The sequence below is a fragment of the Pseudopodoces humilis genome, chromosome 17, assembly GCF_049639895.1.
Source record: "Pseudopodoces humilis isolate 2021_Gansu_Grassland_sample_001 chromosome 17, ASM4963989v1, whole genome shotgun sequence".
NCBI classification, from domain to species: Eukaryota; Metazoa; Chordata; class Aves; order Passeriformes; family Paridae; genus Pseudopodoces; species Pseudopodoces humilis.
The window spans coordinates 14,871,924-14,899,703 of NC_142216.1; the positions used below are offsets into that span (position 1 = coordinate 14,871,924).

General features: G+C 46.3%; 1 protein-coding gene across 1 annotated transcript; it reads left to right on the forward strand.

Annotated features, from left to right (window-relative positions):
* The first annotated feature begins 2,045 nt into the window (after positions 1-2,045).
* UBE2D2 (ubiquitin conjugating enzyme E2 D2) lies at positions 2,046-27,027 on the forward strand. The gene is made up of 7 exons (XM_005523453.3): positions 2,046-2,212; positions 10,869-10,932; positions 14,539-14,570; positions 14,662-14,739; positions 14,828-14,933; positions 24,575-24,668; positions 26,142-27,027. Exons 1-7 carry the CDS (start codon positions 2,189-2,191, stop codon positions 26,185-26,187), a joined length of 444 nt encoding a protein of 147 aa, XP_005523510.1. The 5' UTR covers positions 2,046-2,188; the 3' UTR covers positions 26,188-27,027.
* Positions 27,028-27,780: the final 753 nt, after the last annotated feature.

Consider the following 27,780-nt stretch of genomic DNA (forward strand, 5'->3'; position numbering starts at 1 on the left):
TGGACAGGGCTTGGAGCAAGCTGGGATGGTGGGAAGTGTTCCTGCCCATGGTAGGGGGTGGAACTGGGATGATCTTTTAAGGTCTTGTCCAACCCAAGGCAGTCTGTGACTCTGAGTTTCTATGAAATGCCATTCCTGGATGTCTCGGGTCATACCTTGTGAAAAACCATTATGAAAATTACTTTCCTGCTTCCATTTCTTATCTTGTGGAGAAGTTTGCATTCAGCTGGCAGCAAGCAGCAGATCATCATTATCTCTGGTACTACAACCACCACAAAACCACTTTTCTATCTCTTTCTGGGGACAAAACCCAACTCTTACTCCTGCTAATACTAGAAAAAAAATTGCTTTAATCTTGGCTGATGTGAAGTCCTTAGAGCTGTGCTTTGAGGGTACCTGGAAAATTGCCCTGGAAACAGGAAAAAGTTGGTTCCAGAGATATTCCCAAGGGGCGGGAAGCCTTTTGTGCCCTGAAATACAGTCCCAGCCATGATGTTTGCCTGACCAGGTTGGAGAGGCTGTCCTGCCCTCAGGGACCACAGGAGCATCTCCTAGAGAAAAGGAGTCTGTGATGTCACTTCCAGTGATGGGGATCAGGTTGCCCGACTGGGATCAGGCATTGGCTGGGCCATACAGAAGGAAAGCAGAAAATGCTGGGGGAAAAAAGCAGTTTTACCCCAACCAGGATTGGCTTTAAGAGCCAGGACTACTTGGGATTAGTGTTTGAGCCTTTCCAGTGCTGTGGCCAGGATGAAGGGTATGTTGCCTTGCCATTGGATCAATGAGCTGTGCAGAGCTGTCTGGAATTTGGCAATCAAGGGGTGCCCACAATGAAAATGAAAGAAAGAAAAGAGCAGGAAGCTGTAAAATGAACCAAAGTAGTTGAGGAAAAAAAGCCAAAAACCAAACCAAAAAACCTCAAACAAACAAACAAAAAACAAACCCACCCATAGAGCCATTTTTATGAAATTGTGGTTTATTTTCTCCGTAACAAATGTGGACGGAGAAGAAACTAATTCAAAATACACCCTGCACAGAACAGCCCCAGGAATACCAGCCTGGATTCCTGGATTTCTTGAGGGAGTGCTACAGCCTCCAGAAATGCTGAAGTCTTGCAGAAGGCTGGCAGCAAAGTCAGCCTGCGAACAGCTCACCGTAGCCCAGAGGCACCAAGGACCCTCAACCCCACCGGGGCACACGGGCAGCAGGAAGGAGCAGGGACAGTCGCCAGCGGTGCTTTCAGTGTCATTTATCGTCAATTGTGCTTCCCAGGGCCAGGAGCAGCCGCCACCGAAGTCCCACAGGCTCTATCAGGACGAGCCAGTTACCCCTGCGGCCACTGAAGTGCTCCAGGAGGGCTCTGCTTGAACCAAGCGCACGCCCGGCCTGCCCGGGACAGGCCTCGGGGTCTCTGCGCTGGAGCGGGGGGAGAGAAGTGCGGCAGCTCCACAAGGGGCCGGGGGTGGAGAAATGCGGCCGGGGCCGCTCCCGTCCCCTCAGGCCCGTCCCGTCCCCTCGGGCCCGCGCGGTCCCCGCGGCCTCGGGCCCGGCTCGGCCGGGACTTCTTCCCGTCCCGTCTTCTCGCGAGAGAACGCGCTGTGGCGTCACGCGCCGCGGCGCCCGCCTCGCGCGCGCGCGCTCTCACGCCGCCGCCGTATCCTTCCGCGCGCTCCCCCTCCCCCTTCTGGAGAGTTCTGCACGGCGGCTCCGCACGACAAATAGTCCCCGCAGCTCCCCGCCCCCCCCCCCCCCCCCCGCTCCTCCTCCTCTTCCTCCCGCCGCTCCCGCGCAGGCCTTTTCCTTCCCACCCCTCCCCGCCACGGTGGTGCCTCCGCCCCAGGAACCGGAGTTGTGCCCGGAGGCAGCGGCGGCGGCGTGGCGGAGTGATCCGCTGCGGGCGGCGCGGAGGCAGCGCATAAAGCGGCGGCGGCGGCGGAGGGAACGGAGGAGCTGCGGCAGCGCTGAGCCCGCGGCCGCCACCGCCCGACACCGGCCAGGCCCCGGCCCCCGCCGCCCCGGGGGGCCCCGGTGCCCTCCCGCCCCTCCGCTCGCTTCGTCCCACCCCGTCCCCTCCCTGCGCAGCCGCCACCTCCGCGCTCCTCCTCCTCCCCCCCTCCCCTCGCAAATAGTCCCGCGGGCCGCCCCCTCCCTCCGCCCGCGCCCCTCCTGCCGCCGCCTCGCGCACACAATGGCGCTGAAGAGAATCCACAAGGTAAGGGCCGAACCGGCCCGGCCCCGCACGGCCCCACTCCCCCCAGCCCGCCCGCCTTACATAACCCAGCACGGCCCCGGGCCTGCAGTGGGGGGGGCGGGCAGGCCGGGCCGGGCCCACCCGGGTTCCTCCCCGCGGGGCTCGGGCCGGGCGGCAGCGCAGGGGCCGCTCCCGGGGGCCGCGGCCGCTTTGTTCGAGGGGGGCCAGGCCGGGCCTGCCTGCGGGGCTGCACCGCGGCCGGGCCCCTCTGGAGCAACGTGGCTCCCGGGGCCGGGCCGGGGCCGCGAGGGGGCGCCGGCGGCGGGGCCGGGCCGGGGGTGGCGACGGCCCCGGCAGCTGCTGCGGCTCCGCGGGCCCCCGGCCCGGCCGGGGGACGGCGCCCCGAGGAGCGCAGCGTGGCCCGCGCTGGAAGTTCCGGCGTGGCTCGTGTCGGAGCCCTGTGTCCAAGGGCTCCTCTACCTCCTCCAGCAGTGACAAGGATCGCGCTGTCGGGCAGCGGAGCGCAGTAAACCTGTCACACAGTAGTGTGGTTTGATCTTTTAATGGATCCAGCGCTGTAATGTAGCCTGAGTCATCCCGCAGGCTTGTAGGGAAAGCTACGAGCTTGCCTTCTCCTGGAGCGGGAGCTGCGCCGTGCTCCATGTCCTGGCCTTTTGGAAAAACACTGCTGCCCAGTCCATTACCGTCTTAGGACAGTGCTTGATTATCAGTGTCTTTTACCAGAAAAAATACTCTGAACGGTAATTGCAGTCCACTTTTTGTGACTTAGGCAGGGAATTTGTATCCTTTTCCCTGCAAAATGTAGCTGTCAGTTTGGAAGCTGTACAAGGTTCAGGTGTGGGAAACAGCCCTCTCATAGTGTTTCTCTACTTGCTCATGATGTAAATTATTTTTTGTCCAGAGCCAGCTGTAAACCCACTACCTCCAAGCTCACTCTGTAGCCCTGTTTGGTTTCATGTGTAGTGTTGGCTCTGTGTTAACATCTCTGCTTTGGTTGTAGGTTACCTTGGAGGCTTTGTGCAGCTTCATGTGTCCTACTGATCAGGTTAAAGCTCAGGTGGAGAAGAAAATGGAAGAGCTTGAAGCCTTACTTATGCTTGTGGAATAGGTAGTCCTGGGAAGGGAGGTGTTTGGAGTATGGTTTTAGACTGCTGGATTTCCAGCTGTGGATCTGGTAGTGAGTTACATAAGGAAGTTGTGTCCCAGCTGAGTCTTGCTTCTCTGCACTGTTCTGTCCTGCACTTTAGTGATCCTCAGAGCATTGTGAGGACTCTTCCACAGTGTTTGTGGGCTCGCAGGTGCTTTGGAAGAGCCGTCAAACCTCTGCAGTGGGTTCATAGGTGTGGGAGATACAGCAGTGGATGCTGAATAGGGTAAATGTGGCTGTGGGAGGCTGGGCATACACAGGCAGTGCAGAGCTGTCGTGGGGAGGGTGAATTTTGTGTCAGGCAACTGAGATAAGCTGGTTGGTTGTAGTTCAGTGCATGCTGAGGGTCAGGAGTCAAGACTCTGAGAGCACTTGTGTTTCCAGGCTGGTTTGTGACAGGAGAAAAGCTGGATGTGTGGAGTCTTTGTTAACGTTGGGTGCTTGTGGACTGACTCTTCATGCTGCTTTTCAAGAATAAAGAATCCTGAGAGATAATGGGGACTGTGTAGGGGTATGAGAGTCTTCAAAGCCTTGGGAAGTAGCGAGAGCATCACCAAAGCAGTTTTATGTGAGCTCTGCAAAGAGAGTTTGAGTGGAGTGTGGTGGCTGTGGAGGAGAGGGAGGTGATGGGGCTGGAGGCAGCATTTCCACAAAACAGCGTATGGGGAGGGAAATAAATCTGCCTGTTGTAGCAGCCCAGATGCTTTGAAAGTTGGATGGGCGTGAATCTACAGGCTGGAAGAAACACTCTGAGTGAGTTGCTGTGGGTGTCTCAGTGTAGCTGCTTCAGTAATCATGGCTGGCTGTTTACGCTCTGGCTATTTTAAACCCCGTGGAGAGCGTTCCTATCATCATCGCAGGGTTGTTCTGGGCTCTGGCAGTGTGTAGTGGCCATCCCTGTTAGGATAACGAGGGGACAGCCAGTTTCTGACCTTTGCTGCTGCAGAAGCTTGCAGAATGTGGATTGAGTAGGAATAATCCCAATGGACTGGAGCACAGAGACATGATGGGAGAGAAAACTGCTGCTTTGGCTTTTTTTTAAGGGTGTTCTCAGTCATGGTATATCGATGTGCAGGGCTCAGTCTGGCCACTGGCTCTTGCTCTTGGCAGTTGGGTTTTATACTGAGCCACCAGGGCTTTCTTTGAGGCTTTTGTAAAAATTTTTGTGTCCTCAGATAACACGGGGCTGGGAATTTGGAAAGGAGAAAATCCCAAGAGTGAAGGTTTGATACAGTGTTACCTGAAATGGCCTCTTGTATGTTGAACTTGGGGTGGGAGAGAGGGGCAGAACATGCAGTGAGCCAGAGCTGCTGCTGGCGTGAGGCAGCACAGGAACCTGCAGAGTCTGTCCCAGTGTGGCACTGGTGGCACAGTTACTTTTGGGATTGTGCAGAGGCTCGAGCTGGGGTAACGTGTGCACACAGCAGCAGCTGTTCTCTTAAGCAGATGCTGCAAAAGAGCTTAGACTGGGTGAGACCTGCTCTCAGATTGCTGCCTGTGTTACCACAATATTTTGGGCAGTGCAGCTCTAAATTCTTGTTTAGGTGCTTTTATTGGATCATGGGTCTGAAACTTGCAATCTTTTCTTGTGAGAAGTGTTTGAGGTGTAATCAGTACTGCCAAGCAGAGTCATTGGGGGTAACACTGAAGTATAGTAATAGAATTGGTATTTTTATATATATGTAAAAACTATCTATTTTATTCTAGATGTATTTTATAAGAAAAGCAGTGTAAAGCAATCCAAGGGCAGGATGGCAGGGAGGTACAGGAGGACCTTCCATTTTAAGGTTTAAGCTGAAACCTTTTGGATTCAGCCACATCCTCAATCTGTGTTGCTTATCTTTAGAGAATGCAATACCTATAACTGGATAACTGGGGCACGGTTTGGAGTTCTTTGAATGGGAAAGCGAAGAAAAGGTTAGCTCATTGTCTTTGACGGGTTCCCCTGTGTGATTGGCGGGTGAGGGGGAAGGGAAAGCAGCAGCTGTGCTTGAGCGCTGCTCAAGTAAAACACTTTCTGCAGCAAAGGAATTGAGGATTACTACTGCTTATAATGCATAGGCCCAAAAACCGGGTAGCTAAACTGAATTCCATAGTGCTGTTCCTGTGTAGCTGTGGAAGAGAGTGGTAGTACTTGCAGTAGTCCTACAGTCCAGAGATGCTTAGGCATCACTCCTGCCAAAAGGAGCGGTGCCTGTGGGTGGGATTTGTGAGGACAACAGTGCAGACCAGCGTTGGTGGTCAGAGTTGTCTTTGTTCTACCTGTGCTCAGCAGACCTGGTGTTATTTCTGTGCTGCCATTTCTGTACAGCAGCCAGTGGGAGCAACTGGGTTTTTCCGCTGGGCCTCTTGCTGCGTGCGTGGAGCTGCCAGCGCAGCCCATCTGTGTTGGAGAGCTTGTGTACAGAGAATGCTGCTGCAGCTTCTGTTAGCTAGAGAGGTGTTTTGGTACTCAGATTCTACACCAGGAGGAAGGTACACATTGCTTTGGTCTTCTTCCTGTTCAGACTTTGGAAAAAAAAAAGAAAGGCAGCAGTTACATCAGAGCTTGTTTATATCATGTACTTTGGTTATTGCAGCATTTCATGACTTCTTATGCTGCTTATACTTGACTTCAGACTTCTGCAGAGCCTTGTGAGGAGTCAGAGTTGGGGGATCTGAGCAACTTCAAGCATTGCAAAAGCAATTTTTATCAAAAGGAAAGGATTAAATTGTTAATAGTAGTGTCAGATACTCTGGAATGACGGTCCTGTTGTGGGGAGAGCACCTATGGATACTGTAGGGAATTGTTGGTCTGACCTTGTGCACATGTGTGACACATGACACTGCTGCTGGGCAGGTGGAGAGCAGAGCTGAGAAAATGCCTCTGGATGCAGGCTCTGGCACCTGGCAGGGAGATGCTGCTGGCCCAGGGAATGTGCACAGGCTCTTCCCAGCTTCCTGCACTGTTGGCCCTACACAGGGAGCTGGTAGCTCGTCTGTGCCATGGTCCTGAGGTGAGGCAGGGTGTGATCAGTTCGACTTTGGCCCTCATTCCTTGTTGCTTGGCTTTACTCTGTTGGGAGCTGGGAGCAATTAATGGTTAAAGTGGCTACCAGTTCCTTTTTGGTTACATAAATCAGGATTTTGTAACATCTCCCTACGCTGCCTGTTGCTGAAGGGTTCAGGGGCTTCAGGCAAGTAAACTTGCTAAAGGCAGATGGAAAGCTTATTTCACTTACAGCAGCAACCTGAGGCAGAAATTAGGTTTATAATCAAGCTAATGTGGCCTCTCAGTAAAGTAGTGTGAAAGCAGCTCATACTGGAGCAGAGTCGAAAGCCCATGGAGTTCAAGTTAAGAAGACTTTGGATAATCCAGAGAAATACATATAGTGTGTTGGAGTGGATTTGAGGAGCACTGCTGTGTACCAAGGCTTAAAGTTGCTGGTGCTGACTGTTAAAGCATGCTGGCTTCTTACTTGTCTGATTGGCTTCTTGATGTTGGCAGTTATGTTGGTTATTCTTACTGAAGGTTGTACTAGCATTAAATGAATCCTTAAAACTAGTCTTACCATTTGGCCAGAGCAGGTTTTACCAGGAGTGTGTTAGACTGGGGAGGTATTTGTTGTCTATGGGATTAAATTGGAACTTCACTAACAAATGTCTTTGGAGTTGATAATTATAACTTGAAACGTGTGCAGGGTTAAACTTAGACTTAAACCATTTCTGCTTGATAGTTTTTTTAAAGCTTCTTGTACAATTTGTGGATACTTCCATTGAGGTATGTTTTAAAGGCAGTGTACCAGCTCCTGGGAGATAGAACAGGAGGAGAGTAGGGATGAGGGTGGTGTGAGGCTGAGCAAGGCTGGTGGCACTGGTTTACCTGTGAGCCTCGAGGCCTTGCTGGCAGCTGATATCTTTCATGACTTGGGAAGCACAGTTGGGGAATCTGTAGTATAAGCACATTCCATCTTCCTTAAAATGCTTTCCTGGAACCTCTGAGTAGGGATTGGTGTGTTGGGAGTTTAAAAGCACAATTAAATTGGGTTTTGGAGCCTAAATGACAGTTTCTTGTGAGATTTTTATAGCTTTTAGGGTATCTTCTTTGTGGATTTAGTGGTAGTAGTTTCGTTCAACTTGGCCTTTAGGCAGGACACCTTGAACCTTGCTTTGTGGTGTGCTTCCACTTCCTCATTTTTGCTAAGGAACTCATTAAGAGTTGTGAGATGGGTCAGGTTAATGGTAGGATTCACAGCAGTGGGCCCAGCCCCAGGGGTATTTTGCTTAGGGGAAGATGGCAGAAACTTTTAAATTCTGTAAGATGCCTTCAGCTGGAAAGCCAGCTCAGGGTGAGGCAGCCCTGGGAGCTGAGTAACTCAAACTGGAACTTGATCTAAAGGCTGCTTGTAAATTCCTGAAGCAAAACCTGCATCTGCTTAAGGATCAAAAACTGTCTGGAGTGGAAACTGCTATGGTTTTCTTCAGATTTTGGCTTAATATCAGTGTGGTCAAGGTCTGTCTTGATCATGGACCAGCAAGACTTCCTGGATCACAGGGAAAAACAGTGGGCCTTGCAACTTGGGATCCAATGCATTCAGGTTTGTAATGATAGCAAACTTTAACTGAATTCTCCGTGTGTTAGGAGTTCCAGTTTTATGGGCACTCCAGAGTCATTTGTTTGCGTTACAGAAACCAGCTAGTTCTCAGAATCCCTCAGCAACAACTGGAAGCCAAGACCTCGCTGGGTTTGGTGTCGTGCTTGTGATACCTCAGGAACTGCACAGGAGCTTGCAAAAGGCAGAGCAACCTCTGGGACGGGCGCCTGGCTCTGTGCAGCAGCTGTGGGTGCTCCTCTCTGTGCCTGCCTGGGTAGATGCAGCTGTGAGCTGCTCCTTTCTTGTTCCTAAACTTGGCTCTTCGGGTGTAGTGGGAGTCTTAGAGCAGCTGGAAGGGAATGGCACGGGGTGTTAAAGGACTTATCCTTGCCCTGCCAGGAAATCCAGGGGTGTGTTTGCCTTTCTTGTAGGCAGAAGCTGGTGCCTGCACTCCAGAGGAGTCTTGAAGGGTGAAGGGGAGGAGCTGAACTTGTTCTCCAAGCTGTTCTACAAAATTTGGGAAGTTTTGTGCTGCAGGAGCTTGAATTGAGAGTTGGTGCAATACTTTTTTAAGCACAAGGAACTTACACACTGGTTATTACATAGACCTTTCTATTTTAGTCTGTGATGTTTGACTCTGTGAATTTACGGTGCAGAACCTGAAATGCCACCTTGTCACTGAGACAAGCAGTACAAGTGGTTGTTGTAAGTCATCACTTTCTACTGAGATAATACCCAGGGCTTCAGAAAATTCAGAAATCTCCCTGGAACTGAAGATGTAGAGAATGAAATAGTATTTTGATGAGAAACTGCTACTACCTGAACTTCAGTGCTACCTCTGTGTCTGTTGGGGACTTACCTTGTGTTCCTTCTGTTAGATGCAGTTTGGTGAAGTGGTTGTGCATTTGGGCAGCAGGATATAGGGTAAGAGTCAGAGCAGCTCTGGAGCTGTGTATTCTACTAACTGATAGAATGTGTGCCCAAGCTCATCTTTGTAACATGAGCAGGGAAGGTTCATGTGTGCTCATAAATCTCATCCATGCTAGGTTGTGGTCAAGCATGGAAAACATGGATTCTTACAGTTGTACCTTTTGAGTCTTGTGGATGTATAGTATTGATACATGAAGTGGTAAGAAGTATTTTTTTTAGTTGTGTGCTTGGGGTTTTGAATACAATAGCATTAAATAGATTTTTGGTTTTTTCCAAAAAATCACAGTCCAGTACTGTTTGGATGTGGATTGTACTCCATACACCTTTAAAAGAGTAGATACATTGCTATTTTAAAGTTTATATGCCTGTTGTGTGTATAGACTCACTTCATTCTTTGTAGCCATGACTAGACTGACCCTGAGGAAGGTGTGTGCTGGTTTCTGCACGTTCCTGTGCTGCCCTGGTGGTTCAGGGTGCTGAAACAACTCCAGATGGCTTTGTGCTTTTGCAGAACACTTGGAGATACTCTCTGCACCTCCAGGAGGGAGAAGGCTCTTCAGCAGGTGCTGCATGCTCAGTGTCTGTTCCTGCTCTTGTCCATGCTGAACACCAAGTGGAAAAAGCCCAGCAGGAGCACTTGAAAAGCTTCCACAGTCTGGTGTCAAGTCAGTGAGGCCTCCAGCAGGGCTCTCTAGAAGCTGGAAGCTGCTGAGGGCAAAATCCAAACTTGTGTGTGTGTGTGTCAGGGCCTGTGAAGTTTTCTGGGGCACTGCATCCAGAGGGGGAAATCCAGAGATGTTCGTGTTTGATGTGAGCAAGCATTTCTGTCTTGTGGGTTTGGTTAGTGGTGGCCTCCCAGTTCCTGGGAAGTAGAAGCTGGAACTGCCAGAGATCATCTGTTCAAGAGCTTAATCACTGCCTGTAAATAACAAAAGGCCATTAAATGGCAAAATTCTTCCATTCCTGCAATCAGCTTGTCTTAATCATTGTACTTAAATGTTTTGTCTGCCAAAAGCCTGGTATGGAGATTCCAGTTTGAACTGTTCTGGGAGGTGAAAAGCTGAACACACAATGGCGCAGGGACAGCATGGGAGTGTTTCCTGAGCGCTAGATAATAGTTGTAATCCTTATCTGGTGTGTGTTCAGCTTTCTAGACTGACTTCACAGAGAAAAATGGTAATACGTTCAGGCCCATCATGCAAAGCATGTCAGTGACTGAGCCAGAAATGGAGCAGGTAAAGTTTGGCTTTAAAGTTTTACTCTATTTGCACTTCCCACCAAACGTCCCCTTCCTGAGTAAATGGCTGATGTGAATTACTGGTAACAGTAACTCTTTGAACTGTGCTGAAATTTTGCTTTGAATTGAAGTAAAATACTGTAGTTGAGGTGTACGGTGAGTTACTCAGCCTGTTCAGACTCAAAATAGGATTTTTTCCGAGGAAGACTTGATTGACACAGCCAGTGAAAAGCACAGGGTTTCAGTGAGGTCTCTAGGTATGGAAGGCCTTGTGTTTCATTCCATTCCACCCATGGTCGCTGATGTGTGTGTGTGTGTGTGTGGAGGCAAAGCAGCCCCAGGTTGTGGGGGCTGTGTGTGCTGCAGGCTGGCTCTGGAGGTGATAAACTGGATCACTGTAGCAGCCCTGGAACTGTTACAATTGAGGGGATAAAATAAGGCTGATACTGAGAGTTGTTGGATTGAGGCCATCTTATCTTTCTGTGACCCAGGGCTGCTGGAAGATAAAATACCTTGGTAATGCTTGGGACCAGTGCAGGCAGACCTGACAACCCCTGCGACATGAGGATTGCTGTGACTCAGGGCTCTGGAGCCTGGACTGGTCACTGAGGCCTGTGCCAGATGTGTCTCCTGGGTTTAAGATGCAACTTTACTTTCCAGAGTCCTGGTTATTAGTTCTGTGGTGCTGCCAGAGTGCCCCTAGCAGCCTTTGAGCAATGACATGGTTGTTTTTGAAATGAAGTGAAACAAACTCATCCTGTTTTTTAGGAGTTGAACGACCTGGCACGTGATCCTCCAGCACAGTGTTCAGCAGGGCCTGTCGGGGATGACAGTAAGTATCTGCTCTCAGCAAGCACCTGCCCTCTCCCACGTTTTTCCTTTTCCTTCTGAAATGGGATGTCCAGATTCGTAGCAAGGAGAATTCTTATGTTTCTTTTAGAGTACTAGATAACACTCCTGGTCTTATATTTGCTGCTCTTCAATATCTCTTACACCTTCCCTGTGTGCCAGTGGTGTTATTCCCACTCTATTGATTGGGCAACTCAATGCATGTCTTAAATTACACCTTTTAAATTAATTGTTCTGGAATTCTCATGTGGGATGGTGTTAGAGAACCTCAGTAGATCTGTGGTCAAACCAGCAGGCAGCTGCCCACAGCCTTCTGAGCTCAGATATCTAAACTGTACGTGGTGTCTGAAAACTGTACTCAGATCAGCATGCCCTGCCAGATCCTGTCTAAGGGACAGCCTCAGACAACCTTCTTGGCCTTCCTGTGCAAGTGTGTTCACCTGGGGTGTGACTGGGAGTTGTTGCTGTGTTCTGTGCTCACACTCTTTGCTGTAGCAGCTCTGACATGTGGGAAAGGCTCCTTGAGAACCCTTGGAAGCTGTGACTGCAGTGCCCCCTAAACAGCACACGCTGAATTTGCTGTGCAGTGTGCTCTGACAAGTGATGTCAGCAAAGCATCCAGGCTCCTGAGAGAGGCGAGAGTGAAGCAGGGAAACCCCTCCTTCTCTGTGCTGAGAGCTCTAAGCTCAGGTATCCTTTCTAAAATGAAAAAATGCTGCCAAGATCCTTCTGAATCATTTCTGAATTACTCAGCCGTGCTGAAGTGTATAGAAGGTTACACATTCCTGTAGAAATGTAGGGCTACATTTTAAAAAAAATCACATGAAACCTGAGGGTGAAAATACTGAAATTAGTGGGAATGTTCCTGTTCACCAGCTTTTTCAAATGAGTGGAAGCCCAGCTTGGTTTTGAGGGTGTTTTAGCAGTAGTTACTTCACAACCTATTTACGTTTTCCAAATAGTATTTCAAAGAGGTTTGTAGTTTCAGAGACAAGAAATGACTAAGATGGAGAGACAGTGAGAGGCTTTTATTCCCTTAAATTAGCAAGTGTGATTTGTGCCATGATAAACTACTTTGTGTTTTCCAAAGCCTTATCAAAGGTGATGACGATTGTCTGGCAGAGGAGGTGGTAACAAAAGTTGGTGAAGGCTGAGAATGGAAAGTTACTACTGAGTACAGAAAGCTTTAAAGTACTATTGAGTTCTGCTGCTGCCACCTTTCTGAAAGACCTCTAATGAAAGACTTTTGTTCTTGAGAGCCGCAATTTGGATGTGTGTAAGTGGATAGCAGTGGCAGCAACAGAAAGGTGCCTTCTCCCAGGTCCCTGTGCTCCAGGTCTGCCGCAGCTGCCTTGTCAGAGCGACATTTCCCAGAGTTCAGGACATGCTGTGCTTGCAGAGTGCTGTCCTGTGGCTATTCCAGCTGATACAGACTGTCCCCAGCTGTAAGCTTCTCATCCCTGTAGTTCATGAACCTCAGAAAGTAAAGGGCTGTTCCTACCTTGTGCACTGTAGGAATGGGATTTTCTTGTCAATGTAGCTTTAGCTTTCTTCCACCCACCTCTGGCCTGTGTTTTGGAAATGTGCTGGGGCCTTGATGACATTGATATGCTTCCAGTGGCTTAGCCTTTTCCAAGCATGTACCTGTGCTTACCTACTGAAAACCAATAGCCCCCTGCCTTTGTAAATGCCTCTGTATGGCTGATTTCAAAGGAAAGAATCAGTTGGAATAAGCTCTGCATGACAAATCCATCTCTGCATTCACCAGACTCGTCCTGGATGTTACCAGGATTTAAAGCTTAGGTTAAACAAGCATATAGGTCTGGGGTGGGAGTTGAGTGGGAGGAAACACAAACCTCCCTTCTAGCTTTTAAAAAGTTAAGATTGCCTGTGGATATGTTTTTATTTCTGGGGTTTTGTTTGGTTTAAGGGAATCGTTGGTTATTTGAGGTTCTCTTTCCAGTGGTGCCTCTGCAGAGCAATCACAGTGAATCTCATCAGGATCTGTGAGGTTGTTACTGGTTCTGTTGTGATTGGCTACAATCTCCTGTGGGATTTCTGCTGCCCCTTTGTCCTCTCCTCCAGGTTTCTCCCTGTCCTGCTGCAGGTGACAGGGAGCTCCTGGGAAACTGTCTGAACCCCTTGAAGTTGGGTGAATGCTACATGTGAGCTGCTGTCTTGATTTCCTAATTCTGCATTGGATGTAGAGTTTCTCAAAGCCAGGCTCCTGAGAAAGTGAATATTTAAGTAGTGAAATCCTCTATCTCTGTTAGAGCTGAGAACTCTAAGCTCAGGTATCCTTTCTAAAAGGAAAAAATGAGCTGCTAAGATCTTTCTGAATAATTTCTGAGCTACTCAGCAGTGCTGAAGTGTATAGAAATTTACACATTCCTGTAGAAATGTAGGAGTTGATGAAAACAAACTTGTTCCAACCCAACACTCTTCTCCCCTGGCCTTGCAGGGCTGCTCCCACTCTGCTTTTTTCCTCCTTCCTTGTATGAGATCATTCTGAGCTGTAATGCCAGTACCATGTGTAATTAAAAGCTGCTCGTGCTAGATGAGAACAGGTAGTACCACTCCTGCTTTTGGCCCAGGCAGTCCTGACAGCTGTGGACACCAGGTGCCAGTGAGGCACACACACTTCCAGGTGGCTTCATCTCCTGTCTTGAAGACTTCACTTGAAACAACTGGACTCATCTACAACTCCCCAGCACTGAAGGTGCTGTGTAGGTGACATCCATGCTGAGGGAAGCTTCCATAGTATTAATTCACAAATATTTTCCTAGGCTGGTGCTCTTTGCACAGGCACTGGAGCCTGTTGAGATGCAGGAATCCTGAGAACTCCCCAGTGCTCCTCCTACAGATTATCAGCTTTGACTGTTTTTCTTTCCAGCACAGCAACATTCTTCACAAATCCTGTGTGTTACCAGGTGAAAGTTCTCTTGGGCAGATGCATACAAGTGAGGATAAACTTCTGTCTGTTTAACCTGAAGTGTGTCCTGGCACATCCTGCTCCAAGTATGGGGCAGACTGTCATTCCTGCATTCTCAGGACAGTTCTTTCTGCTGCTTTAATGAAATCTCGAGGCCTCTGTGGAGATTAAGCTTAAATGTTGTGAGGACACCACTGGTTTAGGTCACCTCTGTATATGTGTTTTACACAGATCTTGGGCTTCCCCTCCATGTGTCACAGGTCTGAGTAGGAGAGCAGGTGTGAATCCATGCTGGACCTTTGCTGTAGCTGGCTCAAAGAGGCCAGTCATGGGTGCTGATTCAGCTGTTTCATTAAAATTGCAAAGTTTAAACTCACAATTTGGAGTCTGAAAAGTTGCCTAGAACTATGGGGATTTCTCTTGTAATGTGATTTTTTGCAGGGCACATATGTGGTACCACAGCAGTCCCAGAGTGAGGACTGCAGAATGTCGAGTGCTTTGCTCTGTCTCTCTTTAATTCCTTGGCTCGCTTCCCTGCGGCCTTTCACAAGGCTTTGTTTTTAAAATAGACTTTTCTTTTCTGTGCTGCTTTGTCTGGAAGAAAGTAGATCATTACTCGAGCTTCTCCAAACTGAAGTAAATCTCTCTCTTTTTCAGTGTTCCATTGGCAAGCTACAATAATGGGACCAGTAAGTATGAGAGAATTGATGTTCATGGCTTTTTATGACTGGTGGTCTTGTAGTAACTTCTCAAGCTGCAATGATTCTTTTTCATTAACAGAACGACAGTCCCTATCAAGGTGGAGTATTTTTCTTGACAATTCACTTCCCAACAGATTATCCCTTCAAACCACCTAAGGTGAGTGGCTTCTGCCATAAATCTGTCCTTTACCATGTGGTGTGATGTGTATTTGTGAGCCTACACTGAAATTTTCCTTCTTCTGCAGGTTGCATTTACAACAAGAATCTATCATCCAAATATTAACAGTAATGGCAGCATTTGTCTTGATATTCTACGATCACAGTGGTCCCCAGCACTAACTATTTCAAAAGGTACCTCCAATGCTTGTTTCATTTTACTCTGCTAAAACGAAGTACTGAGTTGGGATGTAAAAGCTGCTGCATTTCCTGCTGGAATCCACCATTTCTGTGGTCACTGCTTCTGTCCTGTGACTCTACTTGGAGCTTGCAGCCAATTCCTGAGCATGGGATGCTCAAGACATCAAGCTTCTCTGTGGCCATAGGGAGACTCCTCAGCTTTGCCAGAGGATCAGATAAGTCTTTCTACACTGAGTACAAACTCCTGCCACCTCACCTCAGAACACTTTAACTAACAATAGATATAAACACATATAAAATAAAACTTAGTGTGTGACAGTAGAAGACTTTATTGTTCAAGGTATACCCAGAGTAAAATATAAAAGGGAGCAGCTGTGGCTTTTATAAAATGGTGAAGTTGCTAATTCTTTGTCATATAAAAAAGAATTTCTCTTTCAAGGGAGCATCAGAATTCCATGTTGCTAATTTTTTAACAGAACTTCCAGTGGTGTGGATTACTGAAACATAGTTTAAAACTTGCCTAGCTTGAACAATCTAAAATAATTAGCTAATAGCATCTTGGTCCCTGTGACCTGTGTTAACTTGTGGGGCACTGGAATATAGCTTTTGCCTGGTAAAGCAGTATTCATATTTAATAGAAATAGGAGGCTTTAAACTTCTTGAAAGAAGACACAGGCTGGATTTTTTTTTTTTGGCTATTGAAACTGTAGATTTACAAACTGTGGGTCAAGTTTGTAGGTCTAGCCATAGCTATTTAGGAATATTTGCAGCCTACCCTGTGCATGATCATGTCTTGACCCTTCTGTTCTGTAGCTTCACACTGTCCTTGTAATCAAATGCTGCAGTTGTCACATTGATTACATTGTCCTTCACAGTGTCCCTGCTCTGAGGCTCTCCTGTTGCCTGTCCTTCTCTCCAACTACATGTGATGTTCCCAGGCACTTTTTGGTTCAGACAGGTGATACTGGTACATCCCTTGGACATCATCACTGTCTGCCTTTCCCTAAACCCACAGAGGTTCCCACATTCTCTGTCCAGCTAAAGGCGTTTGCAGAAGCAGATGGAAAGGCAAAACAATATCTCCTTGTCTCTTGTCAGAAGTGAATCTGCTTGGGCCCAAGGCTCAGAGTCTTGAAAGAACTGATGAAATGGTGTCAATGAAGAAAAATGATTGTCATGTTGCTGCAGTTTCCTTACAAGTGCTCTCAGTACTGGCTGCTCTTAGAAGCACCAGATTAGTCCCAAGCACTGATGTCTGTTCTGGTTTGATGTAATTGCTGGTGAACTGGAGAAAATGCTGTATTTTTTTAGGGAGTCTGAAGTGACCATATGGATGGTGGGGTGATAGACAGCAAGATTGAAAATACTGGAAGATAGACTGGAATTAGGACAGTTGGGAGAAGGTGGGTTAAGAATTTATGAGGCTGGTCCAGGATGGCAGTGAACTGCCTGTTAGTGGCTGTCAGCCTTAATCCCTCAGAAAATATATCCTAGTGTTAATTTTATTGCCCAAATACATTTGCAATATGTTTTAACATCTCAGTATCCCTCTGTTCTGCTTTGAGCTCTTTTTTCTTACCCTTTTTAAACTATATCCTTGTGACTCAGCTGGAACAAGCCATGGGATCGGGGTTGCTGTCCGCTTTGCCCCTTCCAGTGCCCCTCTTCCCCCTGAGTTTAGGAGGTTCTGTCGTGCTGATCACTTGTCATTGCTGAGCAGTTCAGCTGAATGCCCACACTCTGCTGCACACAGCACAACATCCACACAGCTCTAACCTGGGAGAAAACCTTGTCCCAGCTCCCTTGGGCTACATTTGCTGAAGGAATTAAAACAACAAAGCAAATTCTTAGAGGTGACTTTATAGGAATACTTTCCTCAGAATCACAGGGATGCCTTACCAAAAGGCAGGCTTCAACTTCAGAAGCAAAGAGCTGATACTTAGGGGGAAGTGTTCCAGTCTTGAACAAATGGAAATAAATTCTACAAAGGCAACTTGAATCTTTTGGGGTTGAAGTCTTTTGTTCAGTCAGATTAGAAAGTGTCATGACAGACTTCAGGGGTGTTTCAGCTTTCTAGTAACTGATCAGCCTTATCAAAGAGTGAATGTGATGTTAGCAGGAAAAATTGTTTGATTAGGTAATTTAGAGTGAATAATAAGACTTAAAACATTCAGCAGTAAGCTCACACCTCTTCCAAAGCAGAAATTTATTATTTGCAGTATAGATTTCTTAGAGTATTTTCTAAATTGTGTCACTCTTTAAATTGGATGCTACTGGGAGCAAGATGTTTGAATACAAAGTCTATAAGCAGATAACTTAAAGCAGCTATGAAAAAATGTACTTCCTGCTGACTGAGAAATCTGGGAAGAGTAGAAACAATCCTTGTAGGAAAGAGTTGATCATGCACAGCTTCCTCCTGAGGCAGCTGGGAGGCAGCACTGTCAGCAGCTTGCTGTTATGCTCACAGTTAATGTGTGGTACATGAAGATGTTTTTCACCTTAACCTGCAAGGAGAGAGGGGAAGGAGTGTGCAGTGACTTCCTTTGGGTTAAAAGTGCCACTTTTTGGTGGAACCACTGAAAAATCATGTCAGTGCTACTTAATCATTTCAGTTCAGTGGTAAAGGTAGTAAGGGTCTCAGCTCCTCGTGCTCTGGGGCCAGCTCTCTGTAAGCAATTTAATAAAGTGATTGTGGCTATGATAGAGGTGATTGGCATTTTGGGGTTCTGTTCCTCCTACAATTGTTAAAATGGTTAAAATTTGGGAGAACAGCAGTGACTGTCTCAGTACAGCAGTGGACTTGCTTATATTAGTAATCCTGAGCTCAGTGTTCCCTCAAGAATACATACTGGAGAATAAATAATCTCAAAATATAGTCTTAAACACCCCATGGTGGGTAATTTGAACTCCAAGGCTTAAGCAGAATGTGTAGGCTTAAATTAAAAACATTATCTCCAAGTCTGCATAAATAAGAATCCCTGTTGCCTGAAACAGGAGAATAAAGTGTTTTAACACTATTAGCAGCTATTCTCAGCCATTTTGGGGGGCAAAACACTCTTTCTCTTGAATTTGACAAGTGCCTGTACAAGAGTTAATACTGAACAAAAGCAGTTCTGCAGTAAAGGTTGGACTAAGGTGCTGTCTTGTCCCACTTCTCCCTATGTTTTGTAACAAATAAATCATGGATCCTGTGTGACTGTGCTGGAGGGCCCTGCCTGGGAGGGGCAGTGAGTAACCTCAGCCTCATTCATGCAAGACTTCAGCTCTCACTGCCCAGACTTCTGTGCCTGGTGCAGTGAGGATTTTCTGAGATGTTGCTCTTCATGAATCACTTCACTAAAGCTTGCTGGAAGTAATAGTACCAAGAGATTGAATTGGACATTCACAGTGCTGTTTTCAAAATCAGGAAGTTGGTTTCTGATCATCTTAGCTTTTAGTTTGTCCATTGTAGTGTTTACCCACATAACTGGGGGTGGCTCTGTCACAGAGCATGGGTCAATCTCTCCAGCTGTGCTGAGTTGGGGTTCTGAGGGAAATGCCCATTTTTATGTTTCAAGTCTCACAACTGTAATTGAACCACTTGTGCTGCTTCCCAGGAGTTTCTCTTGCTCCAGCAGACTGGTGGTGCCAGCAGGCTGTGATCCTTTCCCTCTGTTGGATGCTGACAAAGTTGTGTCTGGAGCATGTGTCCAGTGTGGGCTCTCTGGATAAGGAGAGTGTGGCTGTACTGGAGAGAGCCCAGTGAAAGGCCAGGAAAGCCATGGAGGGACTGGAACATCTCCCCTTTTGAGAACAGGCTGAGAGCTGGGACTGCTCTGGAGGAGCTTCAGGGGGGTCTTAGTGTCTGTAAATACTTGAAGGGAGGATGTGGAGATGACAGAGCCAGACTCTTCTCTATGAGTCAGGTGCACAGGACAAGAAGCAGTAGGCACAAACTGAAGCCCAGGAGGGTCTCTGAACAGCAGGAAACACTTGATGTTGCAGCTTTACTGTGAGGATGCTGAACACCAGCACAGGTTGCTTTGGGAGGTTGTGGGCAGTCCCACCTTAGAGATACTCCAAAGCCCCTGGACATTGTCATGGACAACTTGTCTTGGGTGGCTCTGCTTGAGACAACATGATCTCCAGAGATCCCATCCAACCACAACCAGTCTGTGATACAATGGGCAACACTTAACTTTTCTTCTTTTGTCACCAGAAATTGTTGAACTGACTTAGCAGGAATACAAGTTGCTTTGAAGCCAGAAGTTTAAACTGCTCAGATTTAAAGGTACACTTCCTATAAGGCTGGGGAAGATGGCTGGAGGAGTTGGAAATGGGGTTGTGGTTAAGAAATAGGATTTAACTTGAGCAGAGGCCAGAGTTCCTTTCTTTTATTTGGATGCATCTTGCCTATTCACAATCAGGAGCCAGGCATTTGAACCTGTTGGTCAGTGGTGTTTCCAGTGTTTAATGCTGCAGGCTTAATATCTGCCAGTACTGATAAAGCTTTGACAACTGTAAGTCTCAAGTTTCAAGGGTTTGGGGCCTGAAAATCAAAAACAATGATTGTGTAGGAGAATGCTCCTTACAGGAGTTGGGTTTTTTCCTGATTTTGAGGAACAGAGATGGAAGAAGCAGTGAACCTTGATGTGCCAGGCTGGTGATGAACAAAGGAGCCCTTGCTGGTGAGAGAAGCAGGACAGCTGGATAAACCCTTCAAAATGGAATTAAGAGTTCCTCAGCAGTGTTACATGTCCAAAGCTCCCATTTCTGCTGGCAGAGGTGTCTCCCAGCATACCAGGCTCAGTTAAACCTGAGCTGAGAAATGGTTAGTTTCACACTCAGAAACTGGGCTGGACCAGAAGCACAGCACTGTCTGCCAGAGCCCATGGGCTGGTCTCCAGGAGGTGACAAATTGCTTTCCTTGGAAAGCCCTGGCACAGTGTTTGTCATTCACCCAGGACAGAGCAGGTGGGGTGAGCTGCTGCCATTGCTGTGAACCCATGATGGCCATGGATTGATGCTTGCCTGTTTTCTCCAGCTACTCTGTGTCACTGCATGAGCTTTTCCATTATCAGGAGGTCCTGACACTGGTGTGACTCCAGCCAGGATGGAGAGCTGAGTGTCGTCTTGCTGTTCTGACAATCTGACAGGCAGAGCAACCATCTCAGCACCTTCTTGGTACTGCAACAAACATTTTGTTGGTGCAGTCTGTGTGCCTGCTTAGAGATGGACCTTTATTCCTAGATGGATTCTAAATTGGCTCCTCTTTGGAGAGCAGTAACTGCACCAAACAGCAGCTGTTTCTTCTGGGTAGCTCATTGCCTTGGAAAAGTGAGTGCTATTTGTCTCCCTTCTGTGAATTGCTAGAGATTCCATGGCTCCTCAGCTGCTGTTCCTTACTCTGAAGTGTCCCATGGATGAGTGCTTTACTGGAGCAAGTTTGTTTGGAATTCCAGCTAGACTTAAACAGCAGGAACTGTAGTGGTTGGTGCCCTGTGTCAAGGGGGTGGCTGGAGTGGTGCATATTAGACCAGTCAGGCTTTGCAGACAAAGTGAATGATTTGGGGTTTGTGTTTTGGAGGATGAGGATTGACTGCTTTTAAGAGTCTCTTCACCTTTGAGTTCCAGGAGCTTTAACACACCTAAATTTGCATGTTCCAGCAGCCAGATAGGCTTTGAATTTTGTTCTGCACTGCTCATTTAGCTAGTGCTGGAAGGACCTGTGGATTGTCCTGAGTAATGGCTGAGCTGCTTCATAGCAGAGAAAACCCAGCCATGGAATTTACATATGGAATTTGCATCCACATCTGCTCAGTCTGAGGTGGGGCAGAACCAGGAAGGTGCAGTTGCCTGTCGAGGGTGGTGGGCTGACCTTGGTGGTGTGAGAGCACAGCAGAGCAGCTGCTGAGTTGGATTGTGCAGTGGGGAACTGGAGCTGGTCTTGTTGACATGCTGTCATGATTTTCTGCACAGAGGAGCTTCCTGGAGAAAGGTTGCCCATGAATTTCAGTGTTACATGCTTTGTAAAGTCAAGTCTTGCAGTGGGAACTTGGATCTCAGTTTTGCAGTGTTACACTGGTGCATTTATTTTGCATGTTACTCAAGCAGTCTTTAGTGTTCAGTGATCATTCTGCCTGATGAAAATGCATTTCTGTCATTGCTCTGTGGGGAAGCTGAGCCCATTTTCTAGAAGCACTTTTTAGCAGCCCTTCTGCTTGATGAGTTTGGTTCTCCTGGCTCCTTGATGTTGAGGAGTACTCAGTCTGTGCTAGTCCATGGCAGCAGGAAGCACACTGAAGAGTAAATTGTGTCTGTTGTCTGCAGAGATAGATGGGGAGTGTAGTTGAAGGGCTGGAGGTCAGTAAGCTGCCTAGCTGGTGAAATAAAACAAAGCAAAACCAATTTTTGAGTGAAAAGGAGCTTTAAACTGACAGTGGTTTAAGTTGCTTAGTGTCTGGACAGCTCTGACAGCTGAGAGTGATGAGAAATAATTCTGTACAGAATTATTTCAAGGGATGAATCCCTTGAGTCAATGGCAAGTAAAATTTACTTCTCTGTTACTGAGAAAAATCCAGACTTGAATTCAAAGAGTGCACACTTGTGGTACATCCCTGCCAGTGAGAGACTTGAAGGGATGCTGCCAAGCTGATAATGCTTTGCCTATGGCCTTGCAGGATGTTCAGGTGCAAAGTGTCACTTACCTGCCTTGTGTGGTTATTCAACCTGATTCTGTGGTTCCTTAATTTTTTGGAAATTCTCTTTTTATTGTTTGATAGTAGTGCTGTAGTCATTTGACTAGAGAATGTCATGGTTTTGCTGTGGAATTCATTGCAGTAGTACTTGATGGCAGAGGGAGGTGGCCTGGTGAGTCTTTCATTCCATGGTTTTGGTTTAACTCATTACTCTGATGCATCAAAGAGCTGTGATACACAGCTGACATTTGTAAGGGTAAGCAACCCTTTACCCTTGCACTGGAAACTTTGAGGTGGTGCCTTTTCCAAGGGATTTTTCTGCATGTTGGTCTAAAACGTGTGCATGTGCAGTGTTCTAGTGGAAAGCCTCAGGAGAAACTTGCAGAATTGATTTTGGCCAAATAGCTGGGTTCAGCAGGATATTAAAATTAAACCAATTTAGTTAAAAACACTTTTTTTTTTTTGCTAAGGCTGTACAGATAAAAGGGGAATGATATGAAGTCACCAGCAAGAGTGAGTGTAATGAGAATAGTTTGGGATAATGAAGACTTAGAAAAATAAATCAAAGCAGTTGAATGTGGCAGCGCAGCTTGAAGCCAAATGATTGCGTCCATTTTTATTCAGTGTTTTTGGAGTGATACTGAAAAGTGAACTGCTGAGTGTTATGAAAAGGGGCGTGAGGGTGGGCAGAGAGCATTGGACAGACCTGCAGTGTGGTTCTGCTGATGAAGGCTGAGCCACTGTGTTCAGAGAAGTCCTTGGGTTTTTAAAGGACTGTGATAAGATAAAACTTGAGGGAGTAGTTACAACAGTTGACCAGAAAACTTTTGATTGGATTTCCTGTGTCTTCTGGTGAAGGCAGGGGACAGATTGGACCTGCCTTGCTCATCCTACAGCTGAAGAAACTTCAGTGACCAGAGCAGTGGAGTCTGACAGACAGAAAGAAATGAGCTACAGGAAAATTGCTGGAGGAACGGCTGTTTTGAAACTGCACTGACTGGGAGCAGTGTGAGGTGGCAGAGAGGTTCCCATTGAAAACTAACGTGGGCTTTACTTGATTTATAGGGGGGGAAAAGAACTGGTGCTGGGTCTGTACTACAGGTGCTAAATGTGGTGCCTTGCTAAGGGACAGCAGTTGAGCAGCAGTGGTGTCTGCAGACCTCCTCACTCTGAGCTGAGAGGGGGCTCAGTACATGGTCCCTGTGTCAGTTGATGGTGGAGAATCATGAAGTTCTTGACTCACAAGTGCACTGCAGAGAACTGGGAAAAGGGAGAAGGGGTTTGCTCCATTTTCTAGAACCAGAAATCTGTTCACCCAAACCAAGACCAGTTTATTACCAAACTTGTTTTAGAGGCTTTGAACTGGGAATTTATAATTCCTTAGTGAAGGGTCTATAGAAACAGGTGGGAAAACTGAACTAAGTGGCTTTGTAGGTTCTTGGTGCTCACAACACTGAGCAACTTGTGCAATTCAGACCTAAGGGAAGCTTTCACTCTTTTTTTTTTTAAAAAAAATCCTGAATATCAGACCTGTTTCCATCTTTTCTCTGGAATGTGGTGAGGCCCTGGCACAGGTTGTCCAGAGAAGCTGTTGCTGCTCCTGGAAGTGTCCAAGGCCAGGTTGGACAGGGCTTGGAGCAACCTGGGATGGTGGAAGGTATCCCTGCCTGTGGCAGGGGCTGGATTGAAATGGACTTTGAAGGGCTTTCTAACCCAAGCTATTCTGAGATCTGTTTTGTGGCTGTGTTTTAACCTATTTTAACTCCTTTGTTGTTTTTATGGGCTGCATGCCGTTTCCTTTTGTTTTTCATAGATAGCTCTGCCTCCTGCAAGTGATGGAAATTGGAGCAGATTTGTGTTTAGTGTCTTCAAACTCCTCACTCTTGTCATCTGCACCTTGCTTGGAGGCTGCACTGTGACAACTGCTTTGCTGCAATTGGTGAAGGGACATATGGAGTGGCACTGTTTGATCCAAACAGGCTGAGAGAAGGGAATGTTTGGCATTTTCAGGAATGGGGCAAGATGTCCCTGCCATGCCTGGTGTAGTGTTGTCCCAATATGCTTTGCTCATAACTTCCTGCCTTCTCCTCCCTTCTCCTCTGCAGTGAGTGTAGGAATGTCCATGTGCTATTTGTGGCTTTGCAGCAGTGTCCTGGCTCCTTGTATGGGTGAGGGTTGTCACTCTGCCGAGCAGAGTGTGCCTTCTGGGATACATACACTATGTATTTATAGTGAAACACTCACATTCTGGGGTCTGTGGTTGATAGCAGTGCAAGGAGCTGGGCATTCTTGGGTCATTTCGAATGCTGTTCTACACTAAATCCATCTCAACTTCCCTTATGCTTGGAAAATAATTAAGCCTCTCAATTCACTGCAAGACCAGCTTATTTTTAAACATATCTTCAGGGCCAGGGTGGATGGGCTTGGAGCAACCTGTGCTGGTAGAAGGTGCCCCTGCCCATAGCAGGGGTTTGAACAAGATGAGTTTTAAGGTCCCTCCCAACCCCAACCATTCTGTGATTCTTATATAGCTGTGAACAGCCCTTGCTTCCTTCATTTCAGCTAGATTTGTCTGCTGTTTGACTTTGAATTAATGCTTCTCCGAATAATCCAACAGTGATGTGCCTGCTTTAGGGAACAGTTGAATTTTGGGTGCAAAAGCAAGGATGGTTTCCCAGAGGACTCTCAGGTACCAGGCTCAGGCAGAACACTGATAGACCTATCCAGAAGGTTACTTACTCACTGTGATATTGTGGTTGTGAAAAGTTGTGTAGTTCACTGGTAAAAGGAGTTTGTTCAAAATCACTCAGCTGAATTACATGGGACTGGTGCTCTTTGGCAAACTGAAACAAATGCTGCTGATGCTACTGGCTGGAGGGGAAGGAAGTGCATGGGCTGACTGGTGCAGGTGTCCTCAGTTGTCCTGGAACTAATTCAGTGTCTGTTTTCTCTCCTTAGTACTTTTGTCCATCTGTTCTCTGTTGTGTGATCCCAATCCAGATGATCCTTTAGTGCCTGAGATTGCACGGATCTACAAAACAGATAGAGAAAAGTGAGTATGGAAGCAAAAACCCATGGAATTTGACAGGGCAGAATCCACACTTACACAGTAAAAGGGAACTGAGAGGAACTGCTTCTTGAACAAGAGTGAGAGTGAAAAGAGGCAAATCAAAGCTCTGTGGTCTTCTTAGAGATTTTTTTTTTGGTTGTTTTTTCCCTGGGATCTTTATAGTGCCAATGTCTGAGCTGCTTTAATCCCATATAACCACCAGAGGGAGAGCAAGTTACTCCAACGGGAGAATATTCCATGGCAGCTCTGGGTCTGGAGTCATACAAAGAAATAACAAAACCTCCCTGTTTTACCTTTACTTGACAACACAAGGGAAGAACCAGTGGTGTAGAAGTGGGGCAGGAGGACTGGAACAAGTGTAGAGAAATTTCAGTGCTAACAAGCACTTCAACATTTTAGTATTGGTGTAAACACTTCCTACCTCACTGTTCCCTTCCAGATCTGATCAGGGAAGGGAAAATTGCCCACAAATTTGCTTCCTCTACTGCATATTTGAGGAGCAACACATATTTGGAGACACAATCAACAGTGATTATCTGAACTTTTAAGTGTGCAGAACTCCCTCCTATTTTTTCTGAAAATAGGGAAATAAATTTTGGGTTTAAACAGAATGACTTGCTCCTTGGGTAGTCTCTGAGCAGTGATATGAAGGAGAGTTGGTTATGAGTGGATTGTCAGATTGTTTAAGCCAAAGAACCTTGTCTGCAGATTAAATTCCAGCACAAACCAGCTTGGTGTACATAGCTATAGGAAACTTCAGGCTGTGTCTTACCCTACAAATTCTGTTAGAACGTGAACAGCTTGTCAGAGAGAAGCTAATCACACAACTGCTTTGTTTTACACAAGTATCCTGAGCTCCCTCTGGCTGTAAAGGGTATTTGGGTGCAGAAGCTACAGATTTCTTGGGAATTGAATTATATTGTGCCTTCAGAATAAAGAGATTCTGATGGACAAATCATTGTGTCCTGACAGTCACCAAAACAGCCAAATGTGTAGGAAGAAATGAGGCTGTTGGGGTTTAGCAGATTAGTTGACGGCAGGTACTGGGCTTAACTTTGCAGGGAAGCAGGAGATGGGGGACCACGTTTATCTGTTTTCCAGAATGACCAAGTGAAACCCTCCAGTAAGTTTCCCCAGGGACACAGCAGATGGGGCTGGGGGAGGCACAGATAAAGCCTTCCTGAAAATCCTTTCCCCTCATCCCTGTTCAAGCTCAGTTTTGTGCCTCCAATCACAAAGATCTTGTATTCCTGTTGTAAATATGACCAGGTACTTCTTTTCCATGAAGCACTGTGGGCTTTCTTGTTTCCCCTGTTTACTTAATGTTTAATTTTGCTCTTAAATTTTCCAAATTGATGGTAGTATTCTGATTTCATGCCATGTGTAGACTAGAGGGCTGGAGCTGAAATGCTGTGCAGATGCAATGTTAAGTAAATCCTCTTTTTATACATACAGGTACAACAGAATAGCTCGGGAATGGACTCAGAAGTATGCGATGTAATTAAAGAAATTATTGGATAACCTCTACAAATAAAGATAGGGGAACTCTGAAAGAGAAAGTCCTTTTGATTTCCATTTGACTGCTTTCTATGAGCCCACGCCTCATCTTCCCCTGTGCACATGTTTACCTGATACAGCAGTGCTGCGTGTTGTACATACTTGGAACAACAAACTAGAAATACTGTATTTCCCCGTACCAACATTGACTCCTAGCAGAGAAGTGTGTGTGTGAAAAGCTGGTTCTTCAGTCATAACTTTGTGAGCCTAAAAGCATTCCTTGCTGAGTTAAATTAGGAAATCAAATGGGAATGGGGAGAGTTCTGGTGGGTTTCAGATTTTCTAGGGACAGTGTTGCCGATCCATGAAGGATTTTAAGTGGAATCCTTTTAAACTCATAACAGTTATGAAAAGCAAGGTGAAGAACTTGAAGCTGTTTCTGTATTCATTTTATTCTGAAGGACCTACACCTTAGGTAAATGTTATGACCAATGAGAAACTGTACCCACATCCTGTGTTTAAGGTCTAAGTTTAACCGGTCACCATTTAAATGGATTGGAGCTATTAGTGCATCAAGTGATGTTGATTTGTTTCAACTCTCTCCCTCCCTTCATACTTTTTTTGGTTTGTATGTGGTTTCTCAGTTAATACCTAGCTAATAGCTCTTATTTTTTCTTAAGTTTTTTAACTGCTTAGGTCTTTCTGGATGTAAGGGTAAAAAAAAAAAATCCATATGACAGAAAACTTGTGTGTATTTAAAGACCCAACTGCTCCCCTGGAGCTTGTACGTTCAAGAATGAATTAATCTGTGTAATAAACTGATTACTACAGTCATTACATATAACTTTGTGTGAATAGGCTTTTAATTTTCAGAGCAGTTTGTTACAGGCTTAAACTAACGGTGGATTTCTCTAAAAAAACTTTTTGGGCTGAAGTCGTGAAGCAGCTTGGTTTGCATCACACAAGGCACCTGAAGAGGCAAACAGGAGCTTGAGCACTTAGATGAAATCAGGATGTGTAGTGTGCCAGGAACTTGACTGTTAAACCAAATAAGCAGTTTACTAAATGCGAATCAGAGTGACATTTTACAAAGCCTGATGGTATTACTCCCACTTGCATGGGACCTAACACAATGCATATGTACTGTAGGTAAGTGAAACCTTATGTAACTAAAAAAAAATGGATGTAAAAGGGTAAAAAAAAGAAAAAACCTACCAAACACATCAGCACAAACTTTCATAAAATGTAGCTTTTACATAATTACTTTGCACTAAACATTTGCAAATGTTCATACAGTTTTAAATTGTACTTGTATGTGTCTTTTTTTTTCTTTTTTTTTTTTTTTTTTTTTTTTTTTGGAACAAAGTCTTCACTTGAATCTAGTGAAAAAAAAATGTAGTTTGAAACTTTTCTTTGTATACAAGTGTATTTGCCAGCATCGTTGGTGTGACAGTAGGTGAGTCTGCAAGTTTATCTCCTCTTAGTAGAATTGTAACCCAAGCCATCGGGCAGGAGAGGCTGGAGCCGCTGGCTCTCCAGCCACAGGGTCTGTCCCAGCCATTCCCAAATGCATCTTGACACTCTTGCACAAACGAGG

Bases quoted from the DNA above. Each gene is read 5' to 3' on its own strand.
- UBE2D2 (XM_005523453.3), top strand. From the start codon at position 2,189: ATGGCGCTGAAGAGAATCCACAAG. The intron at 14,740-14,827 runs GTGAGTGGCTTC...CTTCTTCTGCAG, and splicing joins ATCCCTTCAAACCACCTAAG to GTTGCATTTACAACAAGAAT. The intron at 24,669-26,141 runs GTGAGTATGGAA...TTATACATACAG, and splicing joins TACAAAACAGATAGAGAAAA to GTACAACAGAATAGCTCGGG.